The 25,699-nt window shown below is 42.5% G+C and overlaps 1 protein-coding gene across 5 annotated transcripts in view; it reads right to left on the bottom strand.

Annotated features, from left to right (window-relative positions):
• PIGN (phosphatidylinositol glycan anchor biosynthesis class N) overlaps positions 1–25,699 on the bottom strand; it is a 186,697-nt gene that overhangs the window by 18,523 nt on the left and 142,475 nt on the right. For 2 of the 5 annotated variants that reach the window (XM_045003648.1, XR_006576677.1), the window contains exons 27-28: positions 22,576–22,618; positions 19,667–19,719 (exon numbers count right to left, since the gene is read on the bottom strand). In XM_045003648.1, coding sequence (XP_044859583.1) covers positions 19,667–19,719; positions 22,576–22,618 — 96 coding nt within the window. Of the gene's footprint in view, positions 1–3,156; positions 3,517–9,283; positions 9,360–19,666; positions 19,720–22,575; positions 22,619–25,699 lie in introns of those variants that run through there. The other 3 variants (XM_045003649.1, XM_045003647.1, XR_006576676.1) reach the window with 3 other exon arrangements.

Here is a 25,699-nt window from a genome sequence, read left to right as displayed (position 1 = left end):
GTCATCAGTCGCCTCTCCCTCCATGAAAGCAATGGCAAACAATCATTTCGTGCCTTTTTTCCTGGGTTACCCATGCAGGGGCGGCTCTAGCCATTTCGCCGCCCGAAGCACGGCCGCACGCCACAGGGGGCACTCTGCTGATCGCCGGTCCCGTGGCTCCAGTGGACCTCCTGCAGACGTGCCTGCGGAGGGTCCGCTGGTCCCGCGGCTCCGGTGGACCTCCCGCAGGCGTGCCTGCGGATGCTCCACCGAAGCCACGGGACCAGCGGACCCTCCCACAGGCACGCCTGCGGGAGGTCCACCGGAGCCGCTGGCCGCCCTCCTGGCGACCGGCAGAGTGCCCCCCACGGCATGCCGCCCCAAGCACGCGCTTGGTGTGCTGGGTCCTGGAGCCGCCCCTGTACCCATGCAGATGCCATACCACGGCAAGCATGGAGCCCGCTCAGCTCACTGTCGCTGCTGCTGTTGTGGGCAAGTCTACTGTGGGGGCCGCTGTGATCCAAGTAGCCAATGCAATCACTGACATTCTGTTATCAAGGGTAGTGACTCTGGGAAATGTGCGGGCCTTTTTAGATTTTAGCTGCATCATATTCCTGTCCTTTGTTGCTGGTGAAGAAGTCTTGCAGCTGTACATTCCAGTCCGGTCGGCGCTGCAACATCCATTCATGAAACCTGGACCATAGCACTTCTGTGATTGACACACGTAACAGCTCCAGGGCTCTTGCTCTTTTGCCTTGGCTGAGGTATCCTGCCCTACCCGGACCTCCAAGCATTCGACACAGAAGCACCTGCAGCAGCTGGCATTGCTACACAGCAGCAGCTCCTTGCCTTCACAGGACTGCTAACCGTCATCATCCACTGCTTCCGCTGCACTGCATCCACTGCTTTGCTCTCCTGCTCCCCAGCGATGAGTTCACGAGATCCATACTGGGCCTCCTGGGTGCTGCTAGCAGCAGACAGTGCAGTAGGACTGGTAACCATCCTTGTCAGACTCAATCCAAAAATAATTCAATCACTCCTCTTCTGGAGGTCCAATTCATTTAGTCCTCTGGATACATACTAGCTCTCCAGGCTCCAACCCCAGTTCGGTGTTCCTTTCCTCTTAGGTAAGCACATCCCAGCCCTCCTCCCTGGAGCTGGGTTTTATCACTCCGAGGCGTTACCTGACTAGAGTTCCTCCTATCTGGGGAGTTGAGTAGTCAAAACCAGAAGGCTGATCTTCCTGGCTGGAGCCTCTCCCACTCCCTGCAGTTTCCTGAGCTCACCTTGCCTTTGACTGCAGTTTCCTGCTGCCCTCCAGTAGGCCCCATCCAGGCTGTTAACACAGCACAGGTGGGCTGGAGAAATTTCTTCAGTAACCAGGTTAAGCTGGCCCGTTACAAACCGTAACAATGGCCATGGAAAGAATGTTGGCCTGGAAGGTGGAGGCTGTGGTGTGCAAGGCGGTCCAGATGTAGATGGAGTGGAAAGCGGGCTGTGGACACAGTTCTCAGGAGGTCATTGTCAGGCCATGTGATGCCTCGGTAGGCATGCCTGACAGGGCTTGGTTTGGGACAATGGTTGTGTGTAGTTCCTCTTCTTATACAAGTAGATTGTTCCCTCGTCTGTCCCTCCAAATGATGTGCTAAGTGGCTGATGTGGGGTAGCTCTCTAGAGCAGCAGCTCAGCGTATCAAGGGAGTCGTGTGTGTGTGGGCTCCCACATCTAGCCATCATCTGCATCATATCTGCTTCTTGTTGTTCTTCGACCCTGCTGTGTGAAACAGCTAGCTGTGGTGGGCATTTCAACACATTCCTTGTATACACTGTCTGGTCCTTGCTGTACACAGAGTGTTGCCTGGGGCATTGGCCAACTGTACTTGCATCCTTGTTTTGATGGTGTGGTGGGGACATGCCCGATGGAGTCACCAGATCAGTGGTCATCCCTGGAATGACTCTTTATCCCCAGCATCTTGTTGCTGTTGAGTGGCATTTTTGAAGTCATATAGATGACTGCAGGCCCCCGGTAAGACGTTTAGTGGCACCCAACAAGCAAATGGATGTTTGTAGCTGGTTACTTCCAACCAGCCTTCCTGCAGGGATGACTAGTTTCCAGAGTCATAGATGGCTGCATGGCCATAGCCAAGTGCCAGGTAGCTGGGGGTGGGGTAATGGAACTGCCCCTAGGATGAACATCTGGCATACTTTGGTCTTGGTTGCCAGCACTGTTTGTGGCATGCATCTGCTATGGGTCCTGTGAGTTCTGGTTGCAACTCAGAGCTGTGATGTGGTGCTATCCTGTAGTGTGATTTGTCAATGATGCTGTTGTGTGTTGGGATTAATAAGAAAATGTGTGTTTGTAATCTGTGGGGGCGTCCTATTTGAAGGCCATTCTATTGGTACTGTGTGTAGACATGCATAATCCCCAAGACCTCCTGTAATGTGGGATTTCAAATATGAAAGATACCTTGCTCTCTGACAGCTGTGTATACAACTCTTTTTTGACTCATACAATAGCAGAGCTCAATGGGTGATGAAGCCCAGAACTGTATGTGCAGATTCTGGTTACTTTGTGGTCCTGGGGTCTACCTGCTCTACCTGTTGGAGGAGGAATGTCACAGGACAGTTCCTATGTGATCCACAACAGGTTTGAAACAAACAGGTACTATAGAGGGCCCATGATGACAGAGCATTTAGGTGGTTCTGTCTGGTGATGCACTCAGATGTCTCATGGTCATACTTGGTAGTATGCCTTTGTGTTGGTGTCTTGCATAGCTGTTAACCAGGTGATCATTTTGTGCACGAGCTGATTGCAAATGTTGGCAGAGGAGGAAACATCTGAGTGGCAAAGCGGACATCATATGCAAAGTGAGTATCAACTCAACAATTACCAATCCCAAATTGCTGCTTCCACCTATTCTCACACATTCACAGCTAGTGAAAGTTGAGGTGACCTCAGTTACCCTGATGCATATCTTCTATGCTGTATAATATCACAAAGCACTGTTCTGTTCACATTTACCTTATTGTGTTTGTCTCTGTAAGGCTCTTATGTAAAGGCTGTGCTAGGCATGGGATGAGAGCCAAGATTTTGCAGGTGTATGATATAAACGCTGGAAGATGAGTTATAGTAAAAGAAAAATACAATCAAGATGGTTGCTGATGTTTTAAACCGGGACTTAATCACTGTTTTTATTTGCAAAAAATATATTTAAGGAATAAAATTAAAGACTGTTTTACCCCAGCTGATCTCGAAATGTCAATTTCCAAGCATAATCTCAGTCACAGGAAAGTAGAAAATCTCTCAACAGGATTTTGGCACTCCAGTCCATTAACTATTTACATTCCACAGGTGGACACTGGCTCACAGTAAGGGTGAAAATTCAAATAGCAAAAACAACACTTGTAGCTCTGTCACATGGAATGTCGTTTAGTTCTTCCCCAAAGTTCAATTCTCTTTGTAGTGAGCAGCTGGGCCAGTCCACTCAGCAGCATGATGAAGATGGTGAAAACCATCACAAGGACATAGTGGCTAATGCTGCAACAGAGAATGTTACAGGTCAGATAAGACAAAAATATTTTAAACCCTTGTAGTAGAAAACTGCGTTATTCAAGTAGCCTTGGTAACAATTTTATTACGTAATTATGGGTCCAATCATGTATTTTTAGTAAGGCTTAGAGGTGAACAATTCCAAGGAGATGATACAGTGTATTTTTAAGAGAGATGTTTTATCTACATATATGAAATTGGCTACCCTTTGGTTCATATTCCTATTAGTAGCTCATCTACTTCACTTTCATGTTCCTCCAGCACTCTTGGATGAACATTATACAGCTCTGATGACTCACTGCAATTTAAATTATCACTTTGTTCTGACTCCTTAACTTAACAGTACCTAAAATTTATTACCTAACCCAGAACTACTCTTTGAAGACATTTCCCCCACTGGCTTGTGTCAGACTTCATCACAGAAGTAGTTTAGCATCTCTCCAGTGTTCTTTTCCCGCACAATCACTCCCTTTGCTCTCAGATAGTCTAGCAGAAACATTAACCCTCTTGCAGGTTTTATACTTCTGATAGCATTTAAGATTTTTAAAAATTTGTATTTAGGTCCTTGGCTACTTGCCAAGTGAGACCCATGCTCGTCTCTTTTTGTACCTCTAACACGCATGTGATAGTATCAGGGCTAGACATAAGCATGTAAAGGGGAAAATCTGCTGGAAAAGGAATAAAAAGATATTAACTGAAGATAAACACTAGTTTTAAAAAGATTTAAGTGGTCCTGACATTAGTTAAGGAATCCACACAGCTGCAAATGTCTGTTTTTCCAGAGGTTTGGGGTGATTACTATCAGTCACAGTGAGCATTTCTATATCTACATCTTGAATAATACAGTTGGGTTTGGCTTACTAAATTCAAATCCAGCTCTTCCCAAAATTCTCAGGAGCTCAGATCTGGAATTTGGAGTCAGTCCATTAGGGAAACAATGGCCAACTATGAAGCCTGAATCAAGAATCAAACTTTCCCAATGTTTTGGAACTAGTGTGGTTGAGGGCAAAGGTTGCTGGATTGTGAGCCAGGAGACCTGGGCTTTATTCCTAGCTCTGCTACTGACCTATTTTGTGACGTTGTCACTTCATCTTTCTGTGCCATCACGTCACCTCCCACTTTTTGCCTGTCTTGTCTATTTAGATTGTAAGATCTTTGAGGCAGGCAGTGTTTTGTAAGTTTGCACAGGGCTCATGCAATGGGATTGTTATCTTAGTTGGGATCTCCAGATGCTATTGTAATACAAATCAGGTTGGGAGGAGCTGTGAATCTGATGTGGCTATCTTCATATTATTTCCCCAGGATTATAAACACAGCTCCGTGTATTCCATAGTCATGGAATTTACTGCAGAATCCAGCCCTTGCCACAGCACTGTACTCCAGAGTCTAAGCTCTCATGATTAAAAAAACCAAACAAACAGAGGTTAATCACATCATGTAGTAACTGGAGTCCTTTGAGATGTGTGTCCCTGTGGTTGCTCCACTTATGGTGTGCCTGTGACCAAAGATTTTTGGTAGCAGTGCTTGTTCAGCCCACACATGCACCCCGTGCCTCATGCCAAGGCTATTTGGGGCTGTATGGGAGAACCACCCTCAGTTCTTTCTCCACTGCAAAAACCCACAAGGGAGACTCCAAAGCAGACAGGAAGGAGAGTGGGTAGTGGAGCACCCACAGGGAAACGTATTTCAAAGAACTTTAGTTACTACTCAAAGGGAGTAACTTCTTCTTTGAGTAGTCCCTCTGTGGGTACTCCACTTCAGGTGACTCCCGAACAGTACATCCAGGTGAGAGATTTGGAGCAGAGTCCAATACAGAAGAGAGAACTGCATTGCCCACAGCAACATCTGATTTTGCCACAGGTACCAAAGCATAATGATTAGAAAAGATATGAACAGATGACCAAGTTGCTGCTTTACAGATGTCTGCAACTGATACATCCTTAAGTAAGGCTATAGACATAGATCACTCTCAAAGAGGCTTGAACATGAGTTCTGTCATAACAAATATTAATATAACCAGAAATCCATTCTGATAACCTCTGTTTCAAAATTACCAAACCCTTGCTTCTCTCTGCAATGGATACAAATAGTCTAGATCTTCTAAATGGTTCAGTCCTATCTAAGTACAGGGCTAATGCCTTCCTGATACCTAGGGTATGGAATACAGTACGGAGCCATACAGTACAGCTAGTACAGTGCAGTTTTGTTTGAGAGATGAATGGTTTGATTAATATAAAATGCTGTGGACACCTTAGGTAAAAATCTTGGACATGCCTGTAAATGAGAGGTCTTGAACACCATATAAAGGGGGAGTTGCCATTAAAGCCCCCAATTCTCTCACCCTTCAGGCAGAAATGATTGCTACCAGAAAGGCTGCCTTTATTGATAAATCTAATAGAGAACCAATAGCTAGTAGCTCAAAAGTATGTTTCATAAGGCAATTAAATACTATGTTCAAGTCCGAGCTTGGAGTAGGATTGGTAAAGAGTCTCAACCAACCAATGAACAAGGTCTTACAGCATCCGAAAGGAAGGAAGTGGAGTAAGATGTTGCAGCTGTAAGACCTTGTTCATTGGTTGGTTGAGACTCATTACCAATCCTACTCCAAGCTCGGACTTGAACATAGTATTTAATTGCCTTATGAAACATACTTTTGAGCTACTAGCTATTGGTTCTCTATTAGATTAATAGATTGGTTAACTATTATTGGTTAAGACTCTTGACCAAGCCATTAAATCTGTTGCTTGGAGGACATGGATGGCTGAGAAGATGTAGCTGGAGATGAAGGAGGTTTCTTTTTTAAATATCTTTGTCTCTTGACTGGGGGTACAGAGGGTTTATGATATGTTAACTAGGGGGCTGGATGTGCTCTTTGTGCCATCTGGACCTACTAAATCTCCTTTTATTTACAGGAGTGTAAATATCTAGGGATTGCAGTATGGTTCTCGAATCCTTTAAAGTGTGGAGAGATGGATCCGTTGAGTCCAAGAGCTTGCAACTAACAAAGGGGAGGTCTTTGACAGTACTCTGAACCTCTCTTGGAAAGCCTGACAGTTGTAGCCAAGATGCTCTTCTCATGCCTTCTGCAGTGGAGATAGACTGTGCTGCAGTATCTGCCACATCTAAGGAGGCCTGGAACAATGTTTTTGCCAGGAGCTGACCCTCTTGAATAATGTTTTAAAACTGGTTCTGATGTCCTTCTGGCAGATGCTCTATAAAAAATTGAATGTTATAATTTAAGTAGTCATATTTGGCCATGAGCAATTGATGGATTGCTATCCTGAACTGACGTGTGTCTGAAGCACAGGGTTCACGACCAAAAAGACTGAGCCTCTTGTGGTCCTTTATGTACAAGTTGGACTTTGAGTTATGTTGTCTGCATCATTTATTAATGGTCTCCAACACTAAGGCATTTGGAGCTGGGTGAGAAAATAGAAACTCCAGTTCCCTAGCTAAAACAGAATACTTTTTATCCACTCTCTTGCATATAGGCAGCGCGGTAGCAGGGGTTTTCCAAACCATCTTAGCAGGCTCCATAAGAGCTTCATTCACTGGAATAGCAATCTTCATAGATGTCGAAGTATGTCAAATATCTAGGAGTTTATGTTGTTACTCCTGAACCCCCTCAAAGGGACTCTGCAGTCTGTCAGCATCCTGAAACTGCTTGACCTCATCTGCAATAGAAGGTGGTGGAGACATGATAACTTCATCAGGAGATGAGGAGGAAATATTAGTAAGAGGTGTCACTTCCTTATCGGCCCTTGCCTCTTGCTCCTCAAAGGTCTCTTCCTCTGGCACAGGTGATGGTAAAGGGGATTCAGGAGAATGGGCTCTTCTCTGTTCCCTCCGGTGTTGCGAGGACCTCAGTGTAGATTGTTAGTGACAACATGCCCATGGATCCCAGCAAGGCTACTGAGGAGGCACAAATAGCATAGGTGGAGGCAGCCATCTTTGTCCGGCCATGTGAGTGTCATCTGAGGTTTCTCCTCCTGGAATATGTCAGGATGGGAGGGAAAGTGAGGTGTCCTAGAATAGGTAAGGGAGCCCTACACTGAAATTTGAGTTTGATGAGTCCTCTTCCACATTTTCTAAGCAGGGAGATAGCTCTTTGGCTTGCAGAGTAGATGAGGGTGAGTGTGGTGCTCTACATGATTCACCCACGAAAGCTCATGCTGCAAAACGTCTGTTAGTCTATAAGGTGCCACAGGATTCTTTGCTGCTTTTACAGATCCAGACTAACACGGCTACGCCTCTGATACTTGACTACATGATAGAGGGTTTGGTGACCTAGAAATCTTGACATTGTCAAATCCCCAACGCTTGTTAAGAGAGGAAATTCTGGCTTAGGAGATATCATCAGATCATTAGGATATTTAGACTCCTGTGGTATTGATGGTAACAAAGACTGGACCAAGTGGGAACCTGTGGAAGATGGTTTCAGTACTGATACAGCTGGTACCGAGCCCTTGGTATGGGATTCCCTTGGTACCACAGGTAGATGAGCTGTCTTTGGTATCGTTAATTTTCTTATCAGTACTGAATGTTGTTCAGGGATGGGCTTGGTCTTTTCAACCCTGTCTCTGCCACTCTGGGTATGGGTATACAAACTCAGTAGTGAGTCTGTTTTAGATTATTTACACCTCTTTGCCTTTGCAGTACTGGCCTCACTCAGAGTCTTCACTGAACACCCCTGGGGATCTGAACTATTTGTAGTCTTCTTGTAAGATGGTGACTGAGAGCTTCTTGGAGATATACTCCTTACCTGCTTCTGCTTAGTGGCAGATGTAGATGAGGAGTTTGGTAATGTAAATGTGCCTGGTTCCACAGTACCACCTACCTCTCTACCAGTCTCCAGTGACAGAGATATCAATGGAGATCAGGCACGAGCTGAACTATGTACAGGAGATTCTCTGCTCCTCGATCCAAAGCTGGACATAAAGCTTGCTCCATCATTAGGAGTTTTAACTTAATTCTCTACTTTTTCAGGATCTACCCCAGAAGGAAGTGCAGATCTTGCACTTACTGGGGATATGAGTATCATCCAGACAGTGGAGTGTCTGTCACTTATCCGAATTGCCTCCCAACAGGAGAGGCACCTCTTGAATCCTGGAGAGCCTGGCATTCCGAGCAAAACTAACAAAAATGTAACCCTTAGAAGAAAAAAAAATCTCCTAATTATATAATTATCTCTGTGAATGAAAAGTTTTGCTTTTGTTTTCAGAAAGTAAAAAACAGGAACAATTGTTCCATCAACTATAACACTATAAGAAACTATAAGGTATCTATCTGAGAAAAAACTAAGTCTTAGAGAATAGGCACACAGGAGATTCTGTCTCAGGTCAAAGGTAGCTGAGAAAGAACTTTGAGCAGTTGGCCTGCATGCCCCCATATAGCCTCAGCACAGGGAGCAAAGTGCATGCACAGGCCAAACGGGCACAGCTACTAAAAATTTCTGATCAAAGGAGCACGGTGCAGGCACGCTTGAAGTGGAGCACCCACAAGGACACTACTCGACAAACTGTATTTCTTATCCTCACTATTGCGAGGGAAACCTCAAAATGAACCAGATGTAAAGTGATAAACATTGCTTTATACAGTCTGAAACAATGGCACTGAGGTGATTTTTGATCTCAACAGTATATTAAACTCAAACCTAGAGATGACAATTTAAGCATCAGCACTTAAACTCAGTGCTGATCATTTTAGCAGAAGCATCCAGCTAATATGTTTATCACACAATCAGAACTTCCCTCACCTTGCATGATTTCAAATGCCCCAGCTACTGTCTTGTACTCAGTTACCAAATCCTCCAGCTTCTCCTCTGGCAAGTACTATGATAAATTATGGGTTGTCAATACAAAATCTTTAGCACACTGGAAGTGTTGAGACAGTATTAAATACACTAAATTTATTACCAGTCAATAAAGGCTCTGATACTGATTGTGCTATTCATTGATAATAAATTGTTTTTTAATTCTAAGTGAAGCAGCTGCAGGACTTTTAGTTTGCTACAGATCCATGATGCAAAAGTTAAAGCCAGATTGCCATTGAGCACACAGACCTTAGTTATATGGCTATTTATGGCAGCTGAGTTTTAGTTATCTAGAACAAAGACTATAGTAACAGTGACAGGCAGTGATTTAGTGTAGTAGTTCTTGAGGTAAACCACCAATCATCAAGAGATGTGATGAGTTTTCTAAACTCATTAACATTTCAAATTAAGGATTTATAAAAACGACTGTTCACCTATGTTTACTATGGTATTCAGAGACATCAATACTTTTGCAAAAGGACTATTGAAAACATTAGTGTTTTGTCTTTATAGACATCCATACCTCCTGGTGCATCTATTTCTCCATCTCCTCTCTCTTTCTATCTCTCAACACAGATGGTTCTTCAGAAAGGGCAGGTTAACGTCAAACTCCATGAAGTCTGAGTTTATTTACAAAAAGGATTCCATGGACCACTTGGAGGTTTAATGATCTGGAATTTTTGCCAAAGGACTCATTTTATTTGACACTGTAGCAGTGAAAGAGCAGTGAGGCTCACCATCCTGATGCAATCAATCTTTTAGACACACCCCGCCCCCCCAAGGTTGTGACAACCTCAGTTCAAGACTTGAAACCAATGGGGCATAATTTAGTTCTGTGACGTGTAGAAACACTGGATCTTAACTTGGAAAGCCTGGACACTGACCAGAATGGAAGAATAAAACTATTACTAAGGTTTCCATTGAGAAGGAAAATCTACAAACACCGGGCTATGAATACCTGCAGGAGTTGGTCTACCAAAAACTGATCCAACTTCTACCATACCAATTTTTTTCTATTGCATTTCAATTAAATAAAAGATAATAATTGCCAGACTTTATATTGCTCAAAATATGTATAAATGAAAAAAAATCAACTAGCACATATAGCCGAGGACTCAGTGATCATAGTCCAACTGAGCACCCTACTTTACAAGCCTCATCAAACTGCAGATTGGATCTGTGCAAGCTACCAATCGCACATACTGTAATTAAAATATAAGTACTTCCTAAAGTGAAATAAATGGTAACTCACTGAAGGTTTAGATTATGTACGAGGAGCCATTTGTCTCATATCGTTTCTCTGTAAAGAAAATACTCCCCCCCATCCCCCGTTTTAGCTAAACAGATACTATACTACATGTTTTATGCCCCTGCTATGCTTCTACAGAGAATGTGCAAGTTCAAAAGCTGATAATGTTAAATCTGCTTTGTCAAAGTGCACTCGGCATTACTTAACATCCCGGTCAGCACACTTTGGACTCTGCCGTTCACAGGAACACTTGCAATATCCAGATAACATGACTCCCTCTCAGGAGAAACTCCTAACCCTGGCTAATCCGGCTGTCTGTATTATATACTTGTTCTAAGTTTCAGTGTGGCAAAAGAAAGTACTGTAATTAAAAACAAAACAATCACACACAAAAATCAAGAAAACAACTTTTCTCAACATTATAAACTAAAAGTTGAATCCTAGCCCTACCTGCCTCCACGGTGTGGTGCTTGCCAGCACTGATGGACTGTATGACCCCCTCCCCACCCCAGATATAGGTACAATCCTGCTCAGGGACAGCTCCATAGCACTTTAGTGTTGCCAGCTCTTGTGATTTTATCACAAATCTCAGGTGATTTTCTTAAAGCCCTAGCCCCTGGAGTCTTGTGATTATGTGAGAATTTTGGCTTTCATGGAAAAGAAAAATGGAAGTTTCTAGCCCTTGCAGAAGCCACATCAAGAAACCTCAGATTTACTATTTCAGAAATAATTTTTAAGCCAATTTCAACATTGCGTGGAGCCTGATTCATGATTTCTCAATGCTCGGTGATGGCAATACTGCACTTCTGCAGTCACTTTATTCTTCCCTACTGCTCAAAGATTGAGTCAGAGGCTTTGACACACCTGGTTGCTAAGAGATGATGTTGCGGAAGCACAGGACATTAATTCCCTGAACTGACTGATATGTAGCTAAGGAGAAACACTGCACACCACAGATTCTCCAGTCACTCCCAGGTGACAACTCTGAAATAGAAGACAAGGCACAATCTAACTGAAGGATCCCTGTATCCCTGGTGACCAATAATTAGAGAGGGGGGAAGGATTGACACAGTAATAGCCACCTCCCTAAAATATTTTCTGCTTTTCATAATATGGGCACTTGGATACCGATTGTATCCAATAATTTGGATACCTCCTTTCTTGCCCAGATGCAGCTCCACGGGCATTATTACAGCCTTAGTGCAGTAAAATAAATGAGCTCAGCACAAGGAATGGGAGGGACTGGGACATAGGGGGCTGCTTGATGGGGCAGAAAGCTAATTTGTTTGAACTTCCGGGCCTCTAAGAAACTCCCTGTCCAGGACTTGAGAGTGAAGAATAACGCCACTCTCTCCCCGCTTTGCTCTGGGATTGACCATCCTCTCCAGCATCAGCTGACTCAGCACAGTCAGTTTAAATGGCAATAAGAGGCAAATACATACTATTGCATAGCTGCTTACACCAGACCAGGACTTGTCTCCAAGGGAACTAGTGTCACAAAAAAATGATTTTTTTTTTTTGGTTCCTTTCCATCACAAGAGACTGTTAGTTAACACTATTTCTAGGCTACAGATGAAGGACTCTTTCGAAGTTATCTTTGAAATACACACATGACTACTAAATGCAATAGATAAAGTCAAACTACAGTTGCAGGGTATTAGCTGCTTTCTTTTCTCCATAGTGCCAGCCCTTTAAAAAATACCAAAGATTGGTTCCTTCATGCATTTGTAAAGAAAGAAAGTGTACGTAGTACTATATCCATTCCTTGCATGTTGCACTACACTGACTGAATGGCAGTACTTCTTAGCTAAAATATCAGAGATTTGAAAGAGGAAAAAATCATGCCACAAATACAGTGCACTGCTCTAGCCAATTAAAAGCAATGCTAGTCCAATTGTTATCACATACTGGCACTCTGCCAATATATCTGAGGATATCAGCAACTAGTACTGCAGTGATGCAGAGGCAGCTCTGCTTGGAAAATTAGTTTAATGCTGGGATAATGCTGTTATTTTAAAAAAGGAACAAAAATTCCCAGAGTGAAAGGCAGTATTCAAGCTGTGACAGTGGGGAAAGTCTTAATATCTACATGCTAAAGTGCCACATACTTGACTGAGTCTGTGGTTACAATCTATGACTGGTAATAGCTAATACAAAATTACTTCATCTGAGGCTAATTCAGAAAAATAAACTGTGGGGTTTTGGGCTTCAGGTGAGAGATCCTATAAGTTAAATATGTGAAAGGGAATAGTATGCAGCGTTGCTGTATAGTAATAGGACAGGATCAAGATGTGGCAATGCTTAGAAAGAAGAGAGGTCTAGACAGAAGGGTTGGGATGGGAATACAGTCATGGCAATGGAAAGAAGGGTAGAGATGTCTGGAGGAAAGGCTTGATGAGAATGGGGCCAAGGACAATATGATGTAAGGAAGGCCCTCTCAATATAAAGGTGAGTGTCTTGGAATGTGATGATCAGGGCAGAAGTCTAGATAACAGGAAGGGGCACACAGTTGCCCTGGGAAGTAGAAAGGAGACACTCATCACAACAGGTGCTATTCAACAGTTTGTCTTCTTAATGTCATATAACAGAGAGCTGGACAAGGTAAGGGGCAAGAGATAAGCAGGGAAATGAGGAAGGAAACAAAAGGTAGAAGAGGAGAGGATATAGACAAGGAGGAAAAAAGGAAGAAAAGAGAAAAATGGGGAAAACCCATCCTGCTCAGAACAGCGTCAGGCAGCCACAGCAGCATTTTTTCTCAAAAACAGCTGACTCCAGTATCATGGGTAGTAGGAGAGATAAAGCATAGGCCTTACATAAAAGATATAAAAACTGGAATTTTAATGAAAATAAACCAAATGGATAGAAAGGAGGGATGTCCATTTTTTTTGTTCATTAAAAGTTTCTACATGACATATTTTTAACATGTGGATGGGAATGAGCCAGGTCCTTACTCCAGACCGTGATTGTGGATTCTAAACCTACCACAATTTCAGCTTCTTACCTACTTTGGCCCTTCCACCCACTCACTCACTCACTCCCCCAACCCCAAGGAACCCCCATTTCACATGAAATTAATTGCAAAGCCAATGTCTGCCAAATGTTCACCATAAGCTAGTGATGATCCAAAGTTCACCACAAGGGTTCTCTTGTTTCAGAGATCTACTGATAAACAGTCTCCGACTCCTTTCATCAGTTTCCCATTTTAAAACCTTCATTGTAATAATCAGGTCTAGAGTTTTCAATTTCCAAAATTACAACTACTTTACTATGCATACCAGTGAGTGTAGTGCACAGACATCGGCTAGCAATTTTACTGAATTGTTAAAAAAACATGAATTCCACTAAAGCAATGGTCTCCAACCTTTTTAAGCCCAAGATCACTTTTTGAATATAAGGGCAACCAGGATCTACCCCGCCCCATCCCAGAGGCCCTGCCCCTTCCTCAAAGCCCTGCCCCACTCACTCCATTCCCCGCCACCCTCTGTCGCTTGCTCTCCCCCACCCTCACTCACTTTCACTTCCAGGCTGAGGCAGGGGGTTGGGGTTCTGGAGGGGTTGTGGGCTCTGGGCTGGGGATAAGGGGTTCACAGTGTGGGAGGGGGCTCTAGGCAGGAGGTTGGGGTGTAGGAGAGGATACAGGGTGCTGGCTCTGGGAGAGGGGTCTGGGAAGTAGAAAGGAGACACTTCCCTGGGGCAGGGGGTTGGGGTGCAGGAGGGGATATGGGATGCTGACTCTGGGATGGGGGTCAGGGCTGGGGCTTGGGGTGAAGCAGGGAGTTCGGGGTGCAAAAGGGGGTATGGGTGCTGGCTCCGGAAAGTGACTCTGGGCTGAGGGTTGGGCTGCAGGAGGGGGGTTGGGGTGCTGGCTCTGGGAGGGGGCTCAGAGTGGGGCTTGGGGTGCAGGAGGGGGGTCAGGGTGCAGGCTCTGGGAGGGGGCTCAGGGATGGGGGTTTGGGTGTGGCCTCCTGCCGGTCAGCACTTAGCTCCAGCTGCTCCCGGTCAGCAGCGGGCACAGTGAGAGAAAGGCAAACTCCTTGCCTACCCTGGCCCCACACTGCTCCTGAAAGGGACCAATGCACCCCTGTGGCCCCTGGGGGGGGGCAGTGGAGGGAACGTGGCTGCATGCGCTGCCCCTCTCTGCAAGCACCACCCCCGCAGCTCTCTCGGCCAATGGGAGTTGCAGGGGCGGTGCTTGCAGGCAGGAGCAGCGCACAAAGGGAGACCCCTGCGTCCCCTCCCCCGGGGCCATGGGGCAGCACTGGCTACTCCTGGGAGTGGTGTGGGGCCAGGATAGGCAGAGAGTCTGCCTTAGCGGAAGCCACAGTGCACCACCGGAGATTGTGATCGACTGGGAGATCCTCTAGGATTGACCAGTCGATTGTTATTGACCGGTTGGTGACTACTGCACTAAAGCCACTTCTAAAGCTCTTCCATAGATTAAGGACATGTCTACACTGTTGCAGGGGGGGATGGTCCCAGAGCTGAATGTCTACACCACAGTTAAACATCCCCAGAACCTGAGCCCTGTAAATCTGACTCAACTGACACTGGTCAGCTGTGGGTTTTTAATTTCAGTGTAGACATATCCTTTGCTCTACATTGCTCAGTGGTGTGAAAAATCCACATCCCCTGAGTGATGCCGTAAAACCGACCTAGCCCCTGGTGTAGACAGTGCTATGTCGATGAGAGGTGGTGTACCTAGGCCGATGGGAGAAGCCCTCCCGTCAGCATAGGCAGTGTCTTTACTGAAGCGTTAGCAGTGCAGCTGCTCCACTGCAGCATTTTAAGTGTAGAACTGTCCTTAGCTACCCTCACAGAGACCTAAAAACAGCTTCCTGCGCTGCATCTATGCCCCATGGATTTTGAACCTGCAGTAGGAGAGTTTAAATTATATCTATTTCTGTAACTTCTGGCAACCCAGTTTTACTATTGTAAAAACAGGGAGTGGCTGTACAGTGTATCTGTAAAAACTATTCATATAAAAAGGGATTTATTCTTTTATTCCTGACTATCCAAATAGTCAGCTATTTGTGCATACTGTTGGTGAATGTCTTTTAAACATTAAGACATTCTCATTGCAATTCAAAATAAAAAAATGGAGATGTTCTGTACTCTCTCTGTAAGGCTGTTATTCAAAATATGAGAATCTGTCAGAATAAACTTCACATGTGCACACTGCAGACAGATCAGGACGCAAATACATGAAAAGGCACAAAAAGGCTGTAGTTTTCTAGAGGCAGAACTTTAAAAAAAATGTAATGAGGGTTCCAATGCACATTATGCAGTTTATGAATATCTCAGAGTTCCTAGGGTGTAGGGTTTAAATAAGCCTTCTTGTGCAGATAATAGAGCCTGTCACAGAAAACTATTGTTAAGAATTCTGTGGGATAGCTTCAAAGTTTTACATTAGTAAAACCAATTTAAAAAAAGAACAACCTATGAAATCCTCCTTGCAAAACAAATTCAAATCACCTTGGATCTGAATATTAAATGAGAAAATGGAAACTTTCTAAAAGACAGTAAACAAATAAGGTAGTTGACAGTTTACTGAGCAGGGGGAATCTGTGAAACTGACAATTTACTAAGCGTTGTGCCATAGGGATCAATGTGAAGGTCTGCTGTCACTTAACATCTTCATTAATGATCTGGAAGAAGGGAGTAAAAAACAGCAGCCTAGTTAAATTCACAAATGATACTTAACTGGTAGAGGATGCAAACACCAGTGAGGACAGAGACATCGTAAGGTTAGAAATGCGGATAGGACAAAGATAAAATTATTTGCCATTTGGGAAAATTCAAGCTAATACCTATGTAGTTTTTGTGGGTTTCATTAAACCTCAACTAAACTGTTGTGACCTCCACCCTTCCTTTAAGATAGCTGTGAGCGGCCTCACCTCAGACAAAGGGGATATGTGTCAGCCATCCAGTAATTTGGACTTTTGTGGGTCAGGGTCTGTGCAAGACACAGAGAGACAGAAGTTTAAGCTGAAGGCCCACATAAAGGCAGAATTAGATGAGGAAAAAAATGCCAAGCACACACAGCCTGGAAGGAATGTGTGTGGCCCTAGAAGAAGCTGAGAGAGATGTTATGGGTCAGAATATTGGCTCAAAGAGTTTGGTGCTATGAGCAAGGAGGCGGTCCCCTGTGTTAGGTTCCTCCTGTGTTTGGAGTAGCAGGCCTTTGGTATTCTGCCTGATGCAAACTCGATCAATTTCTTATCACTCTAGGAACAGTCTACAGGTCTCCAACTTTAACTATCTGTTCATATCAAAAGAGGTAACATAACCGTAGGTACAAAATGGGGAGGGAGGAGAAACATGGAAACTGATATTGAAAAAGTTCTGGTGTGATAGTGGCCAGCAAATCCGATATGGATATAGTATCTGCAATGGGATATGGCAAGAGAAAAGACAAATGCAATTTCAGGCGCACACACTTCATCTCTGAACAGAGATGTAATGCTGTAGTCCCTTTCTAAAGAACTCTGGTGAGACCATTCCTGGAATACTGGACTCAGTTCAGGATAGTTCCCTTTCAAAGGGATATGGACAAACTGGAGGGAGATTAGGGAAGACTGAATAGTTTGAGGGTGGTGATTTGACTTGTGAATTAAAATAAAAATAATATTCTTGGCAAAACAACAATGTTGATGGGATTGAAGGGAAATAATTACAACTATGCTGATGTTCTCCAAATGTACACATACCGTATAAAGGCCACACATACTCTCTTCCTGGGGTTTGGCTTTTCTAGTAACTCAGATAACAGTGACAGAACATGAACTTCACACAAAGCTTTCTCTCCAAGTTTAGGTATTCCCTAGGGTCTCCATGAAAGAGTTTCCCTCTGACAGTCATTCCAACCCCCTTCAAACAACCCCTAGATTGGTTGTACCTGCTATAGCCTCAGAAGCAATTACTCTGCATTAGAGCTGGTTGGCTGGGAAAAAAAGAAGGGAAATTTTGCAAGCTTTTCTTCGTGCTTGTGCCACAGACAAAAATTACAGGAGGAGCTAATAATGACCCTTATATAGTTGCCTAACACTTTCCTTTATAGAAGATTCTTGCAATCTTTTTTTTCCAGAAGCACTAATACCTTATTGTTTGCAAAAGGCCTTTGAAATTGACAGGGGGTAAAGCCCTCAGGTTAGAGAAGAGTCTTTTCTTTGTAACATAAATTTCTATCCATGTTTTGAGGGGATATAAACTATTGAAAATCATGATTTACCTGGTCACACTTGCATTTCTCAAGAAAATTTGTGCAGCATCCAAATACTAAGTGAACATGGATGTTCCAAGGCTAGGCTCATGCTACTACCAAAGCAGCTGCAGAGGGGATGAGATAAAGTGAGGCAAATTATCCTCCTCCCCAACCCTCCCTGGCAGTCTTCCTGAACCCAGCATGTGGCCCCTCTCATCCAATCCTTCTCTGCAATAACCGCCTTCTCCTGCTCATGTATTTAGTCTTGTAGTTCAAGTGGCAGAGGTCTATCCTCAGTGCTCAAGGTTCGAGGTTCAAAACACCACTGACGATGCATGGTTGGGGGACTGTTTCAGTTGTACATAATAATTCACCTTTTTTCTTAAAACCCTTAGGAAGTTACATACAAAAAGACTAAATTGAAAAAATGTAATTTAGGTTGCAAAGCCAAGCACTCAAAAGTCAGAAAATGCAAAGTTTAAGGTTGCCTGTGCATTCTGCAGGATACAGGTTGTATGTATCAGCTCCCGGATGACACCCCTCACCTCCTGCACCAAATATAACATGGCAGAGCAGAGATTCGGGCTAAGAGAGGTACAAGAACATGAAACAGCTCTAAATGCTATGCTCTGAAGAACATAGAAACAATAAGGTGATTGACTTTTCATATTTTTGAGAGGTTGTTTTTTTTTGGTCACTCAAAACAATCTATACTTTTGCTCACTGAATCCTACAAGTCTTATTATGACACTAACATTCTTGTTGCCATAAACAGGGCATCCCTAAGGTCTTTCACATCTCTCTAGAAATTCATTTCTAAGTCCACGTGTGAAGTTAAAGGACCAAAGGAAGAGACCATCTACTCAATCATAAACTGAGAATATGAAAGTCTGATGGTAAAATACTCTTTCCACTATTTAATCTACTGCAATTTACTCACATTGGGAACTTTGGAAATGTGGCTAAGAGCAAAGGCTCAAACAGCCCGAAAATAGGTGGAAGGGGGACAAGAGTCAATATACTTGACATAGCATGCAAAATATTAATAGGTCACTGTTCAACTTTTATTTGAACAAGGGTATCATGTGATAATTGGCAGGGTTTATAATGCAACATAGTTTCTATTAAAGACAGACTAACAAGCTATTTCCGTGATTTACGTAGGTATTTCTAATACTACTAAGGAAGTCTACATCGGAAATTTGTACTCTTAATGAAATACTTCCTTCCATTCTGTGTATGCTGGTTTTTTGTTGCAGGAGTGGCCACAAATAAGGCTCCGTGGCCCCTACGCTGCACTGGAGTCTATGTTAGGGAGACTAGCATAGATCACAAAGGAGGACTTGGCGGGGGGGGGGGGTCTATATTAGTCAGAGCCCTGATTTCTGTGACAAAAACTGTGACTTACTTTTCTTCCCCATGAAAAGCCATGGTATTTGTCATCCTTTCCAGCATGATTCCTGCATAAATTTGGATCTATAAATGTACAATGTAGGAGTGTATGGGGTTTTAAATAGTTGCCAACTATTAAATGATTTTTAACAATTTTTATTGTAAAATAAAAGATTTGACTTCTTATAATTTCCAATGATAAACAATAAGAGGAATTTAAAAATTGTGTGCCATGCCTCTTTTATTTAAAAAACAACAACTCATATTTTTTGCCATGCTAACCAATATTAAACATGAGTTCTAGGATGATGATATTACTAGGAGCGAGGAAAGCAGCAATGAAACGCTTGCTTTGGGGGAGAAGGGCAAGCAGTTGGAAAGAATTGCAGGAACACTAACAGATAAATAATAACTGACTAATCTTTGGCACATACCAAGCTGAGGCTATCCTTTTAAGAAAGCACTGGAGGCAAATATACTGTACCTTGTTCCAATATCCAGCCAGCTTCCATAATCTTTAACCAAAAAGAAGAAGTGCTGTGAAATAAGAAAATAATGTTGTTTAGTATATAAACATTGCACAACTTGAAAGACAAGACTAAAACCAATGTTTCCAGGTTGTTTACTCCAGGTTTCTAACTTTTCAAGTGGAACAAGGGCAAGACCTTTCACGAAATGTTCATTTGGACTAAACTAAGCAATATTCGAGGAGCTAGTGGAATCAAACACAAACAGCTAAAGAGGAACAAAGGCTGACTAGTTCTATCAAGATGTGCTCTGAGAAGCACAAAGGATTTCTAATACAGAGCATTCTTCAAGAGAAGAAGCCCCCAAACAACTTTATTGTTTGGGACACTGGTTCTCAAATTTGGCAGTGACCTCAGGATAGGCTGCATAGCTGTTTTATAGAGACTCTAGCACAGATATCATGTATGACCATGTCTCTCTGTGTGCCTCAGTTCTTCATCTGCAAAATGGGAATAATAGTACTTCCCTACCTCACAGGTATTTTGTGAGGATAAATTACACTGAAGAGTGCAAGGTGCTCAGCTACTATATAATTGAAGCCATATAACTATGCAAAATAGATTTTTTTTAAAAATTTGTCCTGATTTACAGAACACCTCCATAAAGCAAACAGTTGACTTAATTAGGGTAAGCAGATACTCAGCAGGGAAGACTGCGCAACTCATATAATTTTTCATTGTATATATGTACATACACATACACACACACACACACATAGTACTCTTCTGTTTTTTGTTTAATATGTGAAATTATCAATTTTATATGGACTAAATCTCAATATTTTCCCACCTTTGGCCATGACTACCAAATTTAATAATTAACCATTACTATACATTGCATTGTGGGAGATTTGGGTGAAACAACAAGAAGGATTCTGGGATGGAGTCTAAAGGGATCTGGGATATAGAGTAACAGAAGAAAAAGTGTGTCGTGTTGGGGTCACAGGTGAAAATGTTTGAAAAGAGAATGTGTATATTTGTCCGCTGTGAGATACACAGATACCTCAGTCCCTCTGACTTTCCCCACCCACACCTAATGTGATGTCACCCTGTTCCTTACCTTTTACCCCTACGCAAAATAAGAGACAGGAGAAAAACCAAGATCCTCCCAACTCCCTATGAAGCAACAGAAAAAAGAACTTGCCCTGATCCCTCCTTCTTACTCCCTCCACCCCACAGAGTGGCTAAAGAGTTTCATCCCAGGGCCTGATTCACACAGCTACCAAGCCCTGGCTGCCTGGTCTCCCCTTTTCCTACCAGTTAGACAGTCCTGTGTGACCTGTCCTTCCCTAGTGACTCTCAGGCTAGAGATGCAAGTTGGGAAATGGCAGCATGGAGAAGGGGGTCATGTCCTCTCAGTGAAGGCGGTGCACGATTCATCAGAAGCAGAGATTTAGGGCAGGTAAGGACTAGTTTCGCCTCCCAGTGACCAGAAGCCCTCTTTCCCATCGCTCACACACAACTATCTTTAGTGACCAACAAAAAACTTTAGCAATTAGCTGATGTACATCTTAGGTTAAACTAGTTTCTTAAAGATTATTTCAGACAGAAATCAGGGCAGAAGATCAAAATCAGAGACTCCACCATCTGAAAAGGAGCATTTAAAGCTGGTGGGTTGAATACAGCAAACCTTTAAAAAAATAAACTCAAAAGCTACTTTAAATTTCTAACAACTGTGCGTATTTTAAAATCTTTCATAAGAGAGCACAACAGAATAATGATTCTTGATACTCTCCCTGTTTCTATATTCGTCTTCTTGTTTCATAAATATATAGATGTGTATATGTACATGCATAGACCACACACACAATTTCTGCATGTCAAAACTCTGTAGTTCGTTGCATATGTGTAGTTTATTAATATTTTAATTATTTTCCTTCTGAAATTATTAAATAAAAAAACAGTTTATAATAAATCTGTATGTGAAAATTAGATAAAAATACTTTTAGGACTTCTAGGACCCAGCCTGCTTGTTACTCTAAGATCAAACTAGACATCCTGATGTCTTGTACCTGCTATTTCTCTTATATGGTAAAACTTCTTAAACCACACTGCAATGTGAAATGACATAACACAAACAGCAGGTTTTGTCACTTTGAAGTATACCTTCCAAAACAGAATGTGGGAAGTGAGAGCAAAAATAGTATAACTCCCTGCCTACTGCTTTCAGCGTGTTTCCATTCCAGTCATGGTATAATATAGCAATGCACTGCTACTGTCGAAGACACTTTTGGGGGAATTAATTGTGTCCCTTTAAATTTATGAAGATTTTTTTTTAAGATGTCTCTATTTAAATGATTTTGACCATGAGTCTACAATTGGCTGGGGTGAATTTTCCCCACTGCCTCACACAAAGGATACGATTGCGCTACAAAAGATACCTCTCATATATTTTCCAGCCTTTCGCTGATAATTCTGACAACAGGTTTGAAAAATCAGTTCAGTGTCTGACACATTTCTCTCTCTCTCTCTCTTTCATCTTTTTTCTGGCAGCAGGCAAGAAACTGCTGAAAAATTAACTAGACCAGGCACCCAGGTAAATCTAGCATTCCCTTATGCTCTCATACTTTTAATTTGAACATTTGATTTGCAATAAATTAAAAACCAGGAATACTAGGTTTAAAACAGCAGAGTGAAAGAACTGAAGTAAAAAAGAATTACACCTCTTAAGAAGCATTCCTTAAATGACATACAAAGCATGAAGATGGGGATTTTTATCTGTAAATTATACCAGGATTTTGATTCAATTCACTGCCCTAGCTCTAAAAACTTTGAAGTCTGAAACTAATTCAGATCTCTTGATTGAATTAGCTGAGCACTCTGCTTTCTTGATCTTATTTGTACGGAATGTCCAACGGTAGCTTACCAAAGCCATAATGTCTGAAATCACAAGAACGATGAGGAAAAGGCTGCAAAAAAGGAGAGACCATAATTCTTAACTCATAGCCACAGATGCAATTACAAAGTTATTAAACCCCCAAGTACAAATATGAATTAATATATTATATGACTTCTTGCAGCTGGCTTTTTCATTCTCTGAGAGATACGTTTCCAATGCACTTCATGGGAGAAATTAACACACAAAACAGGGCTGATATGCCTAACATGTTTGGAACATACAATTTTATCATGACGTTTTGACAAGAGACTTATTCATTAATGTAATTACAGTTTCACAATAGGGTACCCCAAAAATGAGTTATTTACCAGCAAACCTGAGTGGCTTGTCAAATGATAAGTGCTCCCGATATATTAAAAGAATATTAAAAACAGTTTAAAAATCTGTAACTGTGTATACCATGAATGCACTGTGGGTGACATCCACTCCTTACTGCACAAGGCCTATGCACCACTTCAAACCCTCAGAGTAGGAAGGCTTGGAATCTCCAGAAGGATTCAAGAATGACAAAAATGCTTGTGAGCATAAAATTATCTTGAATATTCTTCAAAAAGAGCTGATCGAATCTGTGCTGACAAACCAGTCTTACAGGGCGGACAGCTGCTAAATGAGATTACATGAGCCGCTCCTCCAGCTCCTTGACTGACTGAGAGTAAAAGTGCTCCAGAAGTTCCCAAAAGCTTTGGGTGAGTGCTCCTAAATCCCTTGAATCACAAAAACCCAGGAGTGTGAACCTACAGTATGTAGGATTACTTTTTGAAAAGCAGATTTCAGTAAGTAAAATGACTAATAGGGAGGAAATAGAGCTAATAAAGCTTTTTCATTTTCTTAATATTTTACTCTGTACATTAAGGTTTTGAAATAGTAGATCACATGAAAGCAGTTATTAATGACTGGCTTGTCAGTTAATGGCATTAGAGCAATGCTGCAAAGAGCTGACCCACTAGCAGGCAGGTCATTAACTGTAATAGTTTAATTTATACAGCATTATCATTATAAAATATAATCAATTTACAGTGTGAAACTTCATTAGAAAACATTATATCATAGTGCTCTGCAAGCCTCTGCCCTAAAAACTGATTTATCCCTTTGAGAAAACTGAATTTAGTGCTATATTTTCTAGCACTTTCTTGATAAATCAATTATGCTTCATTAGTTAATAAAGATGTGGCAAATTCACTATTTTCTGATTCATCTACAAGCATCTTTTCCATTGGAAACTTAGTATTGATTTAAATAGCCAGCGATGTCACAATCTTGCAATATCTAGCAAGCACTGAGCTAAGGTACCACATTGACGGGAGATGTATAAGAGCCTACACAGACAGAAGATTCTCATGAAGAGCATGAAGTATGCTTCCAGCAATGAGCAGAGAGACTGAAAAGCTATTCATGTGACTAGCAAAAAACTTGCCTCTTGATATGTACAAATATACCTACCTGGAATGCAGCAAGGATTTCATAAAAGAAGAACAATGCTAATCTCAGTGCTCTCTTTTCAAAAAGAGAAAGTTAAAAGAACACTATTCCGATTGCAAAGTCAAGCCTTTAGAAGTTAGGAAATGCCAGAATTAAGGTTGCCTGTGGAACTTTAATTCGCCCCCTTTGTGCATATGCATTCTGACACAGTCTTTAATTACACGATCACAAGCTTTTTTTCCCATAGAACGTATGTCCCATTTAGTGCAGAGGATGGACCTGCACAGGGGATTATTAGGAGTGTGTTGTAAAGGGGGCTGTTGTCATATCAGAAGTTGGAAGGCATATTATGAATGAAGCAGGGGGCGGCAGAAAGAGAAAGGATGGTCTCATGGTTCAGGCAGTTAAATGTGGATCTGGAGAACTGGATTCTCTCCCTTCCACTGCCAACAAGTTCCCGTGTGAGCCTGGGCAAGTCACATAAACTCGACTTTTCACAAGTCGTCACTAATTGCATGTTCTGCATTTTTTGGGTGCCCAACTTGAGACTCTGATGTCTGATTTGCAGAAGTGCTGAGCACTCACACCTGCAAACTGAGAAGTTGAATCTGTGTTTTGAGTATCTAATGGTAAGTACTCAGAAAAATTGCATCTTTGTCTCAGACTGAGCACTCAAAAAGAGTGGAAATGTTTTACCTTAATAATCACCATACCTCAGCTCTCCATCTGTAAAACAGGGATAATAATGCCCTCTTACCTTACGCGAGTGTTGCAGAGATAGACTGATTAATATTTGTGAAGATACTATAACGATAAGCTCCATAGAAAAGCCCATGCGATGATATTAATAATGCTCTTTTCAGGGCAAGGTTGGAATAATACACAGTAAAATAAGGCCTGGAACCAAAAAACTGAACAGGCAGGTGTCCTGTGGAAAAAATACCATGTGAAATGTATTTAAAGATTATATCAGAATGCATACACACACAGGGGGTGATTAAAGTTGCACATGTAACCTTAATTCTGATATTTTCTAATTTCTGAGGGCTTGATTTTGCAATCTTACTAGTGTTCTTTTAATGAAGCCTTTTGTGTGTAATTCCTTACACAGGATCATTGGCAGGGTTGGAACCTTTAGATCCACCACACAGACCTCTACCACTTGAGGTAATGGAGTAACTGCTAGTAGTAGGTTGATATCCTCTATGTTAGCCAGCACTATAGTGGGTGAGACATATGGGTTTCACATATATTTGCTGACAGCAGAGGAATGGTGAGACTCAGGAATCTGGGTTCCCATTCCAGGCTCTGGAGGCGAGTGTGCTCTAGTGGGCACAAACTTCTGCTTGTCCCTCCCAAACTTAACCTCTTCTGCTGTTCTGTCTCTTAGCCATCTGGGCTCCTCATCCTAGTCCCATTCTCCTTGCCTACCCAGTCCCAGTTTCCTCTTCTAAGGCTTCTCAGTCCAGTTCAGTCTCCTTGCAAAGTATGTACTAGTCTTTCCCTCTGGGTTTCTGTTCGGGTCCCAATCTCTACTCTGTCAACTCCCAATGTCTCCTCCTTCCCACACCCAGTCCCAGTTCTGCCCTGCCAGTTCCCAGTCTGATCTCCCCTTCCATTCCACTGGCTCTCAATCCTTGTCTCTCTCCTCAGGCTCCTCATCCAATTTCAA

Source organism: Mauremys mutica, chromosome 2 (assembly GCF_020497125.1).
Source record: "Mauremys mutica isolate MM-2020 ecotype Southern chromosome 2, ASM2049712v1, whole genome shotgun sequence".
Classification (NCBI taxonomy): domain Eukaryota; kingdom Metazoa; phylum Chordata; order Testudines; family Geoemydidae; genus Mauremys; species Mauremys mutica.
Note: the sequence above shows the minus strand (reverse complement) of the source record. Positions and strands in the feature narration are given on the sequence as shown.